Genomic DNA, 15,777 nt, shown 5'->3' on the forward strand with positions numbered 1-15,777 from the left:
TTTCCTGAAAGAATGTCTGGCTATTGTAGTCTAAGCTTACTTCTTCTATAACTCCCTTTTTTTATAGCTCTTGAAAAACTATAACAAGGAAGAGGAATGTATTTTGGAAGCAGAAAATAAAAAACTGGTAGAAGACCAGGAAAAACTGAAATCTGAATTAAAGAAGACTTCAGCTGGTAACTTTGTGTGCATATGCCAAAGTAGAAAGAGAATGAGATCTTATGCTGTTGCACTTTGCTGTTTTCCCTAAAACAAAAATAATGGCTTAATGTTCTTCTGGCTAAAATACCAAGAGTGACCTATTTATAAATTCCTGCTCAAATATGAAGTTAAAACATTGTTTCAGCCAAGAGAAACATGCTCTGTTATACGGGAAAACATGTAGGTGTTTCAGATCTGTGTTGTAAATACAGATGTTCCTGCCTTAGCAAAAGAACTATGTTCCTGAAAAGTTGCTTGCAAACACATTTTTGGAAGATAAATCACATTTTTCTATCATAGTATATTGCTCCTTTGAAAGAAGGTTTTGGTTATGAGAAAATATTGCTAATCTCAAGCCCTAATATTTCCTACCTGCCAGATATAAGGAGAGCGTTCCTTGAAAGAAATGGATAGACATAGAATAAGAACAATCTGGGATGTTCTTATAGAATAAGAACATTCTGGAATGGAATGTCTCATTCTAAAATACATTGCGATGAGGACTTGGAGTGGAGCATCCTAACTTCATTTCCCTGGAGGGAGCTATTTCTTCTGCATTTTTTGTTTTTTGAAAAATAATTCTGCTAGTATGTTCTTCATCTTAGCTAAAGAACAAATTATTATTGCCTGCAGCCGCATAACACAGAAAAGTAGACAAACCAAGTTCAACATCATCCCAGGAAACTGTTCAAGTTTGTGGTTTGACCCCAGGCAACATTCCTGCTTGTAACAGATATTCCTCGATGTTGTCCAGACACTGGGGAACCTCAGCCAGTCATTAAAGATAATGATCAGTGCATAGACCTCCAGTTTCAAGTCTCTTCCACTACTTGAATGTTGGAGGTACATTGGAGAATGTTCAGTGATTGAATCAAGGACCTACTTTATGCCATTTGTAAATTTAAATTTTTTAAATAGGCCTCGGCATAATTGAAGTTCTCTGTAATATAACTTGCAAATCGATAATCTATTTACATTGTTTGGATAGAGTTTACATCATCAAGATGTATTTGAATTTGAGATGGAAAGTCTAAAGATAAAAGCTAATTCTCTAAAAAAAATCAATGGGATATTTCATGTGATATAAAATTTTTTAGTCACTTTCTACTTATTTAAAGTGAAAAAAAGAAAATCAAGATAGTTTAGAGGCAGTTAGTTAAAAACTAATTAAGTTACTCTTCTAGACAAAGTGGCAGCTACAGTACAGCCCAAAAGTCAAAATCTCGTCGGAGTTGGTGCTGTTGGCTTTTCTGCAATTCCAAAAGGTTTGGAACATGATCAAGAAGTTTTCATATTTGTATGAAAATAAATCTAGTAATCACCTGCCCTCTATGTTAGAGATCTTAGAAGAGAAAGTGTTCTTTTTTGTGCCCAACACAAAATATTGCTGCTAATTCTTCTGAAGAATGCAAGGGACTATTTTCAAAATACCTTTAATTAGTTTTTAAAAATTGTTTCCAAATCTTTCTTTTTTTTTTTCACATCTGCCAAGGATTCTTTTTCTTATGTTGTAAGCAGGGTGGTACAAAAATTAAAAAATAGGACTAAATTGTGTGCCGTGCTATGCCTCTCCGCCCTGGCCAGATTAGTTTCTTCTACCTTTCAAAAATTCCATCTTTCAGAAATTTTGAGCCTTAACTTCACAAGTCTGAGATATAACTCTAAACTCATCATTTTAGAATAACATAAAGAAATTCAGTGTTTCTTTAACAGACAATTTAGATGTTTGGAGAAAATAAACTCTTTGATAATATAGGCATTGTATTTGTAATCGGATAACAAGACAATACCAGCTTCTGTGTTTGAAGTGTAGACTGCCAAGCTGCTTTCAAAGTGAATCAGTGTTGGGGTAAAAGCAGATTTTACCTGTTTGAGTATGTCCTGTTGGGTTCCTACAAGGTGTGTAGTATTTTATGAACACATTGTATTTACCCAAAGTTATTTAGGTAACATTATTAATGACCTTGAGCAGATCAAAGTTCCATTTCTAAAGGGCGTGTGTGTGTGTGTGTGTGTGTGTGTGTGTGTGTGTGTACACATATACACACTATATCTCTCTCCTTGGCTATGTTCTCTTGACTTACACTGCTCATATTCATTAAGGCAAGAACTAAGAAATTATATAAAGTAATAGTACAATATTTGGATGAATTTAGCAGCAAAATGCTTCGTACATAGTAACATTCAAAAATATTAACTGATTTCTAAAGATTGAGAGTGTTAACGCCGACAGTGCTTAAGAAATATTTCAGAAAATTCTTTCGTATTTGAAAATCGGGTAGAAAAGCATTGTGGTTTATTTTTTTAATAGGGGTAAATAGAGTATTTTCTATGCAATTTGTTTTACCCTTGCTGTTTCTTTAAGTGAAACATTTTCTCCAAAGCATATTAGTAGAAATAAAGCGTAAATACAAACATTTTTCTAGCTGGTTAGCTAGAAAACGTTTTTCTAGCTGGTGCCAGCTTTTCCAAGTTGGAAAAGTAGTATTCTTAAGGCAGGTATTAAGAACACTGTATCAGTAGTGCCAAACTCCACCAGTTTTTAACCACCAACTCAGATTTTGACCAGACTCAGTAAATTACCTGTGTTTCAAGGCAGTACCATGACCCTAGCGATCCAAAAGTGTGCACCTCCGCAAGCACTTAATTTCTACTCAGCACTAACTTAGGTGTAAGGACTTGATCTGTTGTTTTTAATGATCTGTTTAACAATAGTTCTGATGTCCCAGTGTGTGGAATAATTGGGAAATGGCACTGCCATGAAAAATGAGAACTTAAGCTTTGAAGAATTTACAGAACTCACATGCTTTCATAATGAAAATAGATTTTGTATGTAGTGGAAAACCTACGCCCAAGGAGATTGGCTTCAAAGGACTCTTTCAGGATAGCCACTGTATTTTTTCTTATAAGTAAATACTGTCTCAATATTATTCTTATAACTGGAGGAAATATGCACCATGTAATCATTGCGTGTATCCAGGCAGTGGTAAAGGTAGATAGGATTTTAAAAATGATGGAACTGCATGTGGCAGTGTCTACTCTTCATTGTTTTAGGAGCAGGAATCTATTCATAACATGCTGCCTTAAAAAAATTCTCAGGGCTGCGTCTTACAGTAGAGCTTGAGCATTAGTGTATTTCTCCTATATAAAGGGAAAGAAAAAGAAAAGTAGGGCACATTTCTTGACCCTGCCTTTATTCTCTTCCTTCCTTTCTTCCTTCCCCTTCCTCCTCTTCCTGTCCTTCGTTTTTGTCCTTCCCTTTCTTTCTTCCCTCCCTCCCTTCTTCCTTCCCTTCATTCTTTTCTTCTTCCTTTTTTTCTGGTTCTTTTTTTCTGTCAACAGTTTTTTAAAGAACTTTTCAAATAATTTATTCATGGCAAGACTGTTTTACATGGAACTTAATTAAAACTGTTTTAAATAGCATTCCAGTTGAGGATAAAGCAAATTTTTAATGTCTCCTAAACAAAGTGTATACAAACAGAACAGAAACTGAATGTAAAAGCCCATCTGTACACCTAAGTATTGGCAGCTATAACAAGGACCTTAGATTTGGAACAGGAAACAAACAGAACCTTCTAAGCCTTTTTAATGTAGTTGATAATTCCTGGATAAATACTTCCATATCACCATGGCTCACCTTGAAACGAGTGAACATTTCATTTTACAGACCAATTTCACTACCCTTGAAGATTTTAGAGTAAAAAGGGGGAAAAAGTCATCATCTTCTAATTCTAGTGATAAGTCATACTAACACAGGGATCTGGGAGTGAAAACAGTTGGTGTGCTTTTCAGGAGAAATTAAACATCGAGACAAGAAAGAAAATTACAGAGGAATTACAGTTCTATATACGAGTAACCCTAAATTCCTGCCTCTTGAGTCTTAAATCCTAAACAAGAATAAGACATGTGCTTTTTGTACAAATTTAAAACTGGGTTTCCAGTTCCTTAAAAGAACTATTTGAACCGTCTCTCTCTCTAAAAATAAATTCTCAAAGTCCAACCTCAGTTTGACAGTTGTAATTCTTATGGCCATGAACTGAATTATCTTTAACTTGCAGTTACATCAAAGCTACCATCTTATTATAAAATTGTTAATGCTTTTAAAAATTTGGTAGTTTTGGTCATACTATATTTTTTGCCTTATTACCTTTTAATGAGTTTTTATGTTTTGAATAAGAAAAATAATGATTTTCCTGCTCTGTTTATATATCTGGAAGTTTCTGCTTCTTTAACAGCTGCTTCCTTTCTTTTATTAACTGAAGAAAACACCGTATTTAAAAAGAATAGTATGGTTTGTTTCATGGATGTGACAGTAGATTACGTGTAATGAATAGCATGTTAATTACATAAAGCAAATAAAATATATGACCCATCCTTTCAGTTGGGTTTCAGATCTTAGGTTTTGGGGTTGTTGTTTTTTTCCAATAAAGAATGTATTACCATTTATTAGTTTATATTATCTCCACATGTGGTTGATGTTATTGTCAAACCAGAAAAAGGGTGCTTGCTTGCTCTAAGACTACATTCATGGTCCTAATATATCATGGTGACATTGTATCCTGTTTGGCCTTCTGTTATTTTCCCATTTAGTTGTGATACTTTTCTGTGAGCTTCTTATCCATTCCTAGGGCCTGTACATGTGCAATAAACCATTTGTGTCCCCCAGTGTCCAGGCGAAATAGCTGTGGGGAACATAGTAACCTAAGACAGATATTCAAGGATACTTTAAATATCATTGACAATACCAGCAAACATAACTGATGCTAGCTACCCTGAGAAAAAGCTTTTATAATCTCTACAGAGGGGCATTAAAGCAAGAGAAAACAGTCTCTTTCCTAAAGAGCTTACAGTCCAGACGGGTGGATCCAACATACATACATAAAATGACTGTGATTCATTTCCTCCGTGTGATACTTTTGTTAGTCTACCAAAACCATGGAGTGGAGAGTGCTAAGTGCATACTGAATCCAGGAATGTTGCAGACGATAAGATTGTAATCAAACACAATCCTCTGTTGACGGACGTGTAGATTGGCAGGAAAATGAGTGAAATGACATTACTATTGTAAAAAGAGCAAAGCATATAGCGAACTGGTGTGTCAGAAGTTGCTATGTCACCCTAGGATACAATCAAAGATAATGCTGTAAAGTTTACAGGCCCATTGATGGAGCCCCAGAGATTGAGGGGATAATTAATTAGAATGCTTAGGTGATTTTCCCTACTGTCTTATTCCCCACCTAGATATGCATGATCGCTAAAGGCTTTCACAGTAAATACCTTTATATATAGTAATTATATCAGGTTTATGTTTACAACCAAGTGAGATACAGAAAATTAAGCTGGACAACTCTAATCTGAAAACATTTTCAATTGGGGAAAAAAAAAACCACCACCAGACTTTTAATAGGGGTTATGACTGGCATGTACAGTGAAGTTTGTTTTGTGGAGTTTAAATTATTTTCTGTGAAGAATTTCTTCTATTTGTACAGTGAAAAACGATAGATTTTTATTGTTTAAAAATAAAAACAACTCCCAAATATCCAGGTGTAACCTAAGGCAGTAGTTTTTTGGCTTAAATTATCTAATTAACTCACTCTACTCTCAACTTTACTTTGAGAATAGATACTAAATATTAGAAGTTGTTTGACCTTATGCTAAGTTACATTGCAAAGTCTGTGAAAATACACTGGTAGTCTTGATCAAGTCACTGACTCTTTTTAGGCCAGTTTTCTGTAAAATGAGGGAATGGACGAGTCAACCTTAAATGTCTGTATAGCTCCAAATAATGTAATTAAGGAGAAGTGACCATCAGGAACTATTTTCATTTTTGGCTTTTTGACCTTTAAAATTATATTTATTTTTCATGAGAGAAAACTTTTTTTTTCCAATTTTTATAAAATTAAAATTTATCGGGGTGACTGGTCAAGAAAGCCACACAGATTTCAAGTATACAGTTCTATAATACATCATCTATATATTGCATTGTGTGTTCACCACCCAGAGTCAGTTCTCCTTCCATCACCATGTTTTTGACCCCCCTTACCCACTTCACCATCCACCCTCCCCCCTTCCCTCTGGTAACAACTAAACTGTTGTCTGTGTCTATGAGTTTTTGTTTATTTGCTTGTCTTGTTCCTCTGCTGCTTTCTGTTTTATACCCCACATAAGAGTGAAGTCATGTGGTTCTCAACTTTTTCCATCTGATTTATTTCATTTAGCATAACAATCTCAAGATCCATCCATGTTGTTGCAAATGGCAGTATTTCATCTTTTCTTATGGCAGAGTAGTATTTTATTGTGTATATACACAAGAGAAAAGTTTTCACGATAACTTCCCTTCTTCCAGCCTAAAGTTCAGCAAGTAGTTCATTAAACCATATTTCTGACATTAGAAAAATGTTTCATGTAGTCTTAGAACCATAAGGACAGGACCTGCCATGTTTTATCCATCCATTAGCTCATAACCCAAGTGTGTTACATGGAATGGGGCCACAAACCTTAAATGTTTAACTCCCTTGGATTGGACATTGGGAGAGGAAAGGGTATATGCCAGTAAACATAATCATTTCTCACTAGTATTACAGTGTGGTTGTTTGTTTATAACATCTATTGGAACCATTGATATGGAATGATAAAACTCTTCAGGAAAGGATAAATGATTTGAGTAGAGAAATCAGCATTTTCTTTTCATTATAAATATTAGGGAAATTAAAAATGAGACTAGACCTCTAGAGATCTTTGCAGCTCTGAGAGCTTTTGCTTATGGGATTATTACACAAAGTAGTCTTATATAGTTTAAACAGAGTACCTAAATTTCTATTTTTTTATTTTTATGAAAGTTTTACATATACATAATCTTAAAAGTCAAATAGTACTACAAGACTTAAAATGAAAAACAGCAGTCCCCAGAAACCCATCCCCAGAAGCAACTATTCAACTCATTTAGCTATTTCTTCTGATACGCACCTCCAGCTTTCTAAACAGTGTTTAGGTAGTTATTTCTTGATCTTTCACTATATGGGATGTTGTTGTTGACTTTCTTATATAGAAGAGAAGGACTTAGACTCGGGACGGCTCTCTTATCTCACCCAACTCCTCACACACACTTCCCATCCCCTCATCCTTCTAATATAAACTTATCAATTTTTGTTACATCAAATTATTATGACTATATATCCATTCATCATCATTATGGTTACCTTTTTGTCTCTTTCTGGTGTTGCTACCCTCTTTCCTGGATTTCATGTTTTCCACTTTCTGTTTACTCCCTCCTTCTGGTAGAGCATATCATCCACTAGCTTCCTGAGAAAGAGTATATGAAAGGTAAACAATTTGAAGCCATGATGTCTAAAAATCATTATTTTCTGAAAATCATTATTTCTGAAAACCATTATCATTTTAGCCTCACTATTGGTTGAAAAATGTTTAACCTTGGAAATTTGAAGGCATTGCTCCATTATCTTCTGGTTTCTATTGTTTCTGTTGACATATCCAGAGTCATTCCAATCTCCGATCCTTTCTGTATATGACCTGTTTTACTTTGTTTTGCTTTCTGGAAACTTATGGATCTTATGTCTATCCCCAGGGTTGTGAAATTTCATCTAAAGAGAGACTTTAGGAAGCATGCAGAATCAATAAGATTTGGGAAATGAGGAAAAGTAGAAGTTTAAGATGACTCCAGGTTTCTAATTTGGTTGACTAGGTAGGTGATGCTTTTTTTTTTAAATAATTTTTTTTATTTTTCAGTTACAGTTGACCTATAATATTGTATTAGTTTCAGGTGTACAACATAGTAATTAGACATCTCTATAATTTACAACATAATCACCCCAATAAGTCTAGTACCCATCTGATAGTGTACAATTATTACAGTATTATTGACTGTATTCCATATGTTGTACTTTATATCCCCATGACTGTTTTTCTAACTGGCAGTTTGCACATCTTAATCCCTTCCCTTTTATCACCTATGCCCCTAAACCTCCTTCTGTTTGACAACCAACAAAATGTTCTCTGTGAGTTTGTTTCTGTTTTGTTCATTTGTCGTTGTTTTTTCCAGATTCCACATTAAGTGAAATAATGTGGTATTTGTCTTTCTCTGTCAGACTAATTTCACTTGGCAAGATACCTTCTAGCTCCATCCATGTTGTCACAAATGACAAGATTTCATTTTTTTATGGTTGAGTAATAATATTCCATTGTATATACGTACCACCTCTGCATTATCCATTCATCTATCCATGGACACTCAGGTAGATTCCGTATCTTGCTTGTTGTAAATAATGCTGCAATGGACATAGGGATGCACATGTCTTTTTGAATTAGTGTTTTAAGTTTTTTCTGATAAATACCCAGAAGTAGAATTGCTGGGTCCTTCTTTGTCTCTTGTTATAGCCTTTGTTTTAAAGTCTAGTTTGTCTGATATAAGTATTGCTACCTCCACTTTTTGTTTGTTTCCATTTTCATGATACATCTTTTTCCCTTTACTTTTAGTATGTGTGTGTCTTTCAATTTGAAGTGGGTCTCTTGTAGACAGTATATGTATGGGTCTTGTTTTCTTAATCCATTCAGCCACGCTACCTTTTGATTGAAGTATTTGAATCCATGTGTATTTAGATAAATGATAGGTACATAGAAATTGCCATTTTATTCATATTTATATATTTTTCCCTCCCCTCTTTCTTCTTAAAGAAGTCCCTTTTAACATTTATAAATTCCTTTAGCTTTCTCTTGTCTGGGAAGCTCTTTATCGCTCTCCTTTGATTCTATATGATACCCTTACTGAGTAGAGTAGTCTTGGTTGTAGGTCCTTGCTTTTCATCACTTTTGAGTATTGTATGCCAATTCATTCTGGTGTGCAACATTTCTGTTGAGAAATCAGCTGACAGTCTTATGGGAGCTCCCTTGTAGGTAACTACCTGCTTTTCTCTTGCCACTGTTACGATTCTCTCTTTGTCTTTAACTTTTGGCATTTTAATTATGATGTGTCCTGGTGTGGGCCTCTTTGGGTTCCTCTTGTTTGAGACTGTGCTTCCTGGGCTTGTATGTCTGTTTCCTTTGCCAGGTTAGGGAAGTTTTCCGTCATAATTTCTTCAAATAGATTTTCAATCTCTTGCTCTCTTCTCCTTCTGGTACTCCTATGATGCAAATGTTGATATGCTTGATGTTGTCCCAGAGACCCCTTAAACTATCCTCATTTTTTTGGATTGTTTTTACTTTTTGCAGTTCTGATTGGGTGTTTTCTGCTAGCTTGTCTTCCAAATCATTGTTTCAGTCCTCTGATTCGTCTATTGAACTGTTGATTGCCTCTAATATATTCTTCATTTCAGTTATTGTATTCTTCATTTCTGACTGGTTCTTTTTTATGTTTTCTATCTCAATGTCTGTGTTTCCTATCTCTTTGTTAAAGTTCTTACTGTGTTCATCTACTCTTCCCCTAAGTTCATTGAGCATCCTTACAACCAGTGTTTTGAACTCTGCATCTGGTAGATTGTTTGTCTCCATTTTAGTTCTTTTTCTGGAGTTTTGTTCTGTTCTTTCATTTGGAACATATTTCTTTGTCTCCCTATTTTGGCTGCCTCCCTGTGTTTGTTTCTGTATGTTAGGTAGGGCTGATACATTTCCCAGTCTTAGTAGAGTGACCTTATGTAGTAGGTGTTCTGTGGGTTTCCAGTGGCACCATCTCCCTGGTGACTTAAGTCCGGGATTTCATGTGTGTCCCTTGTGTGGGTTGTGTGTGCCCTCCTGTTGTAGTTGAGCCTTGGTTGCTGTTTGGACATTGATGGAAGGGACTGATCCTTGGGCTGATTGATTGTAAGGACTGGCTGTGACTACAGTAGAGGAATTGTTGTGCAGGGGCTGACCCTATAGAGCAGGATTTACTTTAGCAGGACTCAGGTGCCTGCCCATTCTGCCCTTTGGGTGTGTCGTTTGTGGAGGTGATTGGGTGGTGCTCTCATGTGGTCTGAAGCTGGCCACGGGGTATGTTGGTTCTGGGGCCTCTTGGGAGGGGCTCAGTAGGTGATGCTTTTAATTACAGTCTGAACCAAAGGAGAAGTGGAGTGCTTTCTTTTATTTGGGGAGAGGGGAAGCAGACATAATGCATTTTGTTACAAATATGCAGAGTTTAAGGGGCTATCAGGATAACCTAGTGAAATACCTAAAGGACAGTTGGAAATACAAGTTTTAAGCTTGAGAGAAAGGTAGTCTCAGGAAAGACTCTAAACCAGGGAGGTCCATTGTTAATCCATTGTTAATTGGCCCGCAGCAAATTCCAAAAATATATTTAGTTTACTTAAATAAACCAGGTGAGGCAATACATACTTCACCTCGAGTGAGTGGCCCGGCTGTTTGTGTATTTTCCCGCATATGGCCCTTGGTAAAAAACGTTGAAAAAAGTTTGGACACCCCTGCCTAAACCATCATACATATGGGCCTGATGGTTAAATCAAGGAGTTGATGATTCCTAGTCAAGGAATACTGTGTTAAGTGAGAAGGCAAAAACCTGAACACACACACCAACGTTTGAGGATTAGGTTGGTTAGAATCGTCAGAGGTTTACCTGATAGCTATTCACCTCTGATCATTTAATTCTCAATCATTTCATTATTAAAGATTTTCTAGATTCTAGGTGATACCTCTACTTTTCAGTGTGCATTAATACTATTAAGCCTACTGATGGTCTAGAGGTATAGTAAAATAAATGCTATGTGTAATTATAAAATTTTCTTCAAATTTTACCCTTTGAAAGATATTTTGAAATTGCACAAAGGAATAGAGTGTATGAGAACTATGTGGCGAATGGGAGTTGGAGGAAGTTGGGATACATGAGGAAACTGCAACTTGAGAAGCCAATACTGTATTGCTCAGCCATGCTCCCTCCTCTCTCCCAGAACTGCTTCATTGATTTTCGCAACTTGATCTTCAGAAGAAATCTGACAATATTTTCCTTCACTTTCTCCCTCTCCATCTGGTTTCACTTTCTTAATTGTTGGTAAGACATTGCTGTCAAAGGTTAACTTTATTCAACACTTCTGAAGATTTATATTTCATATGTGTCATGTCAGTATGTCCTCACATGGTGATTTTGCTGGAAACATTTACCCCTGTGCTCTCTACCCTGGGGGAGTAACAATAGCATATTCTTCAGCTTCATAGAATGCCCTGCTATCTTCACGAACCAAGTACTCCTCGACATTTCTTACAGGATCAGTTCCTGGCATTTGGGATTCTGCAGATGGCTGTGTGCTCCTGCATGGTTGCATATTACAGGGATTGTATTACCGTCTTTGCCCAAAAATAAGACCTAGCCGGACCATCAGCTCCAATGCGTCTTTTGGAGCAAACATTAATAAGACCAGGTCTTATTTTACTATAATATAAGACCGGGTCTTATATTAATGTTTGCTCCAAAAGACGCATTAGAGTTGATGGTCCGGCTAGGTCTTATTTTGGGGGAAACAATGGTAGGTTGCTGCAAAAGTAATTGCGGTTTAAAAGGTTAAAAATAATTGCAAAACCGCAATTACTTTTGCACCAACCTAATTACATAGCAACATGGAGTGTCTGCTAGTTCCATGATGAACTTTGTACACTAACCGTGTACAAAGTATTGTCCTGGAGGCTCTGAGGGATACCAAGATGAATACATTGTCATCTAAGTCCTCAAGGATGTCTAATGAGAAAAGTGGGCAGATTTACTGACAACAAAAATGTCAGGCAAGAGATGATAAAAGCCAAAGTAAAGGTGTAATACAAAGGGCTTTGGTAGCACAGAGGAGACAGTGATGGTTTTACTGGCAGTTGAGGAAAAATTCATGGGGGAGCTGAATCTGGGAAATGAGAGGGATTTCAGAAACAGTGTCTTCCCCTCGCCTCGGGAACACACATGAACAAGGATGAAAGGCCACTGTGCCTGAGGTTATGGATTATGGCAGGGCAGAGTGGAACTGATGAGCGGAGACAAGACGGGGGGAGGTAGCAGCCCTCCATGAGGACCATGCGTAGAAGTCCAAAATTTGTTCTAAAGTAAGACAGAGGCAGCAGCAGATTTTCAGCAAGAAAATACAGAGCCAGAAGCAGTCTTTTGCCAAATAATTTGTGGACAGAGATGAGATTAGAAAAAGAATGAAATAACTCTGAAATGTTTAAATCTATTTCAGAATTCTTTTTCACAGTGTATTTGTTTAAAGATGGTGAAAGCTAACTAGAATTTGGGAATGTGGAGTTTAAAGTTACTCAGACTTAATTTAAGACTGGTTTTCACTTATTAGCCTCTCTGTGATCTTGGGGAAGTTATTGTAAACTGTAGTTCTTCACTGAGTCATTGCATACAAATCGCACGTGGCCCAGTGCCTCATCTGTGTTACAACTTAATCGCTAAGTATTATTATTTATTATTATTATTTCTGTTCAACAACTTTACATGTTAAATAGGGAATAACTGAAGCAAGAAGGAAAAGTTTAGACTTTAACTGTTAATCTAAAAATTGATGTCAAAACTAATTTCAAACATGTTTCTCAGGTTTAGGGATGATTTTTCTGACACTGTCTAACCTTCCAAATCCATTTGCCTTTTTTGTATATCGTAATAAAATTGTCAAGTTTAAGGTAGAATCTTTTACAAGCTTCTAAATTGAAAAAGATGAAAAGACCTCTCATAGCCTGATCAATAGGAAAATGCAGTGTAGATGTCCGAGATGTTCGTTTGCTAATTAAATCTGGAGTTGGTTTATGAAACCAAAGGGTAATAATAGCAGCAATTTTTCTGTGGGTGTCTTGGAAATATATCGATCGATCCCAGGGTGTTTTAATTGGCCAGTGTTTAAAGGTGATAAACACCAATGAGATGAATTAGTTTATCTTCAGAAGCTAGAGCATGAGTTTTTGCTTTAGAGGTTGCTTGAGGGGGGCATGTGAAAATCCAGTCAATCTCAAATCTCAAATATCCAAAATTGAATTCATCATCTTCTCATCCAAATTATCCCTCTTGGTTCCTGACTCAGTCACTTTTAAAATGGATAGAAAGCAATAAGCTAGAAAAATGAGTTGGAAAATTAAAGGAGGAAAAACCTTTTCTTCCTAAAACTAATTAAATCTTACTGCAACATCCCCTATCAGTATAGATAGCCTTTGTTCGTTCTATAAGGAAAATTGATAGAGATAAAATGGGAAACTTATTAGGAGGTTTCTTAAAATTTCTAGTATAATTTGGACCCTCTTCTCATTTCTGATAGTCTATAGTTATTTTGAGTAAATTTATAATTTAAAAGAAACTGATAAAACTTACAAGTGTTGGTATAGAACGGGTCAGCAAACTATGTCTTATGGGCCATGTCCAGCCTGCTACCTTGCTTTTATAAATTACATTTTATTGGAACAAAGCCACAATCATTCATTAACTTACTTTCCATGGATGCAGAGTTAAGTAGACTAAAAGTACTCACTATCTGGCCCTTTACAGAAATAGTTTGCTGATCCCTATTTAGGGTCTTCAAATAAAGAAGAGAACCTTTTTCTGTATAAATGAGATGATGCTAAAAAAGATTTGCTTCTGCTGTTAATATTGTTAAAAAATTTGCTGTGTACCTAGGTGCTTGTTGAATGTATATTGATCAGATAATTTAAGAAATGGTATGCTTACGTATAGTAAAACTAGTTTATCATCAACGTAAATTGATTCCTTCAATTGTATGATGGGTTGGTAATTCTTATAGATTCCAGATGTTGCTTTTGCTTACACATGAAATTCTTTTATAAAGGATACCCTTTTCCAAGCAATTTGTTATAACCTATGCTTACACAGTGCTTTGCCTAAAATGTACATCCTGCTTTTTAAGCACAAAGCCAACATATTAATATAGTTTATAATTATTCTTTGCTAGTAACAGAACCAAAATTGTTTTCTTAAATACATTACTTAGCAACCTAACTAAGGTTAATAAAGGAAGTCTTTATGCATTTATTGATTTTTTTCTTTTGCCAACAGTATACACAATGGGGCTGATTTTATTTATTAAATTGGAAAGCCTACTTAACAGTTCCCTGGCCCAGAGTACCAATAATCTTTATAAATACCAGCGTGCCTTAGGTCCATGTCTTTTCTAAACCCAAAAGCACTTCACCCACAAACCTCTTTCATGTTCCCAGTACCCTAGAGGGTATGGGCAGGCACTAGGAAACCTAGTGGTTGGTAGAGAAATTGAGACACATGCAAACAAAAAATAAATAATTGATTTCTCCTTTTTTGCATATGAAAAATAGAGCTATATTTAGTTGTATCCATTAACGTTTACTCTGTATTATAATTACTTGTGCAGTTTTATTTCCATTCCAAAATGGCTAGCTCCTCTTCTTGCAGAGCAAGCAGTCTTCTAAAACATGTTCCCCTTTAGCTCTGCCATTGGTTTGGCTTCTTCACAATGCCACTAGAGCCATTTTCAGCACCACATATCTTACTATGTCTCTGCATTATTTAAAACTCTTCATTGGTGTCTGTCACTTTTACAGCTCTTCAGATCACACGTGGCCTTCTGTGGCCTGTTCCCCAGCGTCATCTCTAGCTTTGTCCCCACCCTGGTCCAATATCAGTTTTATACTCCTACTTTAATAAATACCATAGTTTGCAGTTCTTTAACAGTGCTGTTTCATTATTTTTTACCTTTGCCCAGGGCTACAAGTCTGTCTCCTTAATGTCTTCTTGGCTCTTCTTTGTAGCTGATGCTCCCTTCAGCTCCATTGCTGCCACCTTTGGGAAGCCGCCCTAAAACGCTCTCCCTTCAGGCTGTGTGGAATGGCCTCCTTCTGGGCCTCCGTATTCCTCCTGGGTCACTTATTTGATAGTGTACTCTATAGAAATTATGTTTTTATTTGTTTTTCTTACTAGATTGTAAGTGCTATGAAGGCAAATCAGCTCTGTGTCCCAGGATGCACTTAGTGTTCCAGAAAGATGCTAGTAAATCTCACCCCAAACACTGAATTGGGTGCCCTCTCTTACCTCCTTACCAGCTTAGATTTCATGGTTCATCGTAATTATGTCCTTGCAAACCACTTACTTACCTCCTTCCTCTCCCTCTCTTGCCCCTCTGGACTCCACCCTCTCCTCTCTCAAGGACCTAGTCCTGGTAATACTTCAATATCCGTCTGTCTACTTGATACCTGCCCCCAAGTCTCTCAGCATTACTGGAGGGACTAACTTCTTGTTTGAAGTAAATGGTCACTAAATTCAAATGGGTCCTCAGTACTGCATGACTGCTCTATTGCACGTCTCTAAAATCTTTACTTTTTCATTCTTCAAAACTATTTTAGAACTTTTCATCTCATTTCTAAATTCTGAATCCGTCCTGCTTCAGTGGGCACAAAGAATTAATAAGACAGCTTCATCTTCTCACCAACAAAACTACTGTCTTCTCCCAGCTGTGCTTGAACTCTCTTCCTGTCCTTGGATTATAGTGGATTAAGTGTCAGTTCTCTTCTAGTGCTGTCCATCCCATCCCTATTGCCCTCCTCAAGGATGTTGTTCTGCAGTTACTCCCTCACTTCCTGTCATCCTACAAACATCCTCTGGCACCTCCTATT

General features: G+C 36.4%; 1 protein-coding gene across 5 annotated transcripts in view; it reads left to right on the forward strand.

The window, feature by feature from the left end:
* Positions 1-15,777, forward strand: part of BCAP29 (B cell receptor associated protein 29) — a 52,953-nt gene that overhangs the window by 21,734 nt on the left and 15,442 nt on the right. For all 5 annotated transcript variants that reach the window (XM_081079904.1, XM_081079901.1, XM_081079902.1 and 2 more), the window contains exon 6: positions 68-176. In XM_081079904.1, the coding sequence (XP_080936030.1) occupies positions 68-176 (109 nt within the window). The remainder of the gene's footprint in view (positions 1-67; positions 177-15,777) is intronic.

Source organism: Rhinolophus hipposideros (genome assembly GCF_964194185.1).
Source record: "Rhinolophus hipposideros genome assembly, chromosome: 18".
NCBI classification, from domain to species: Eukaryota; Metazoa; Chordata; class Mammalia; order Chiroptera; family Rhinolophidae; genus Rhinolophus; species Rhinolophus hipposideros.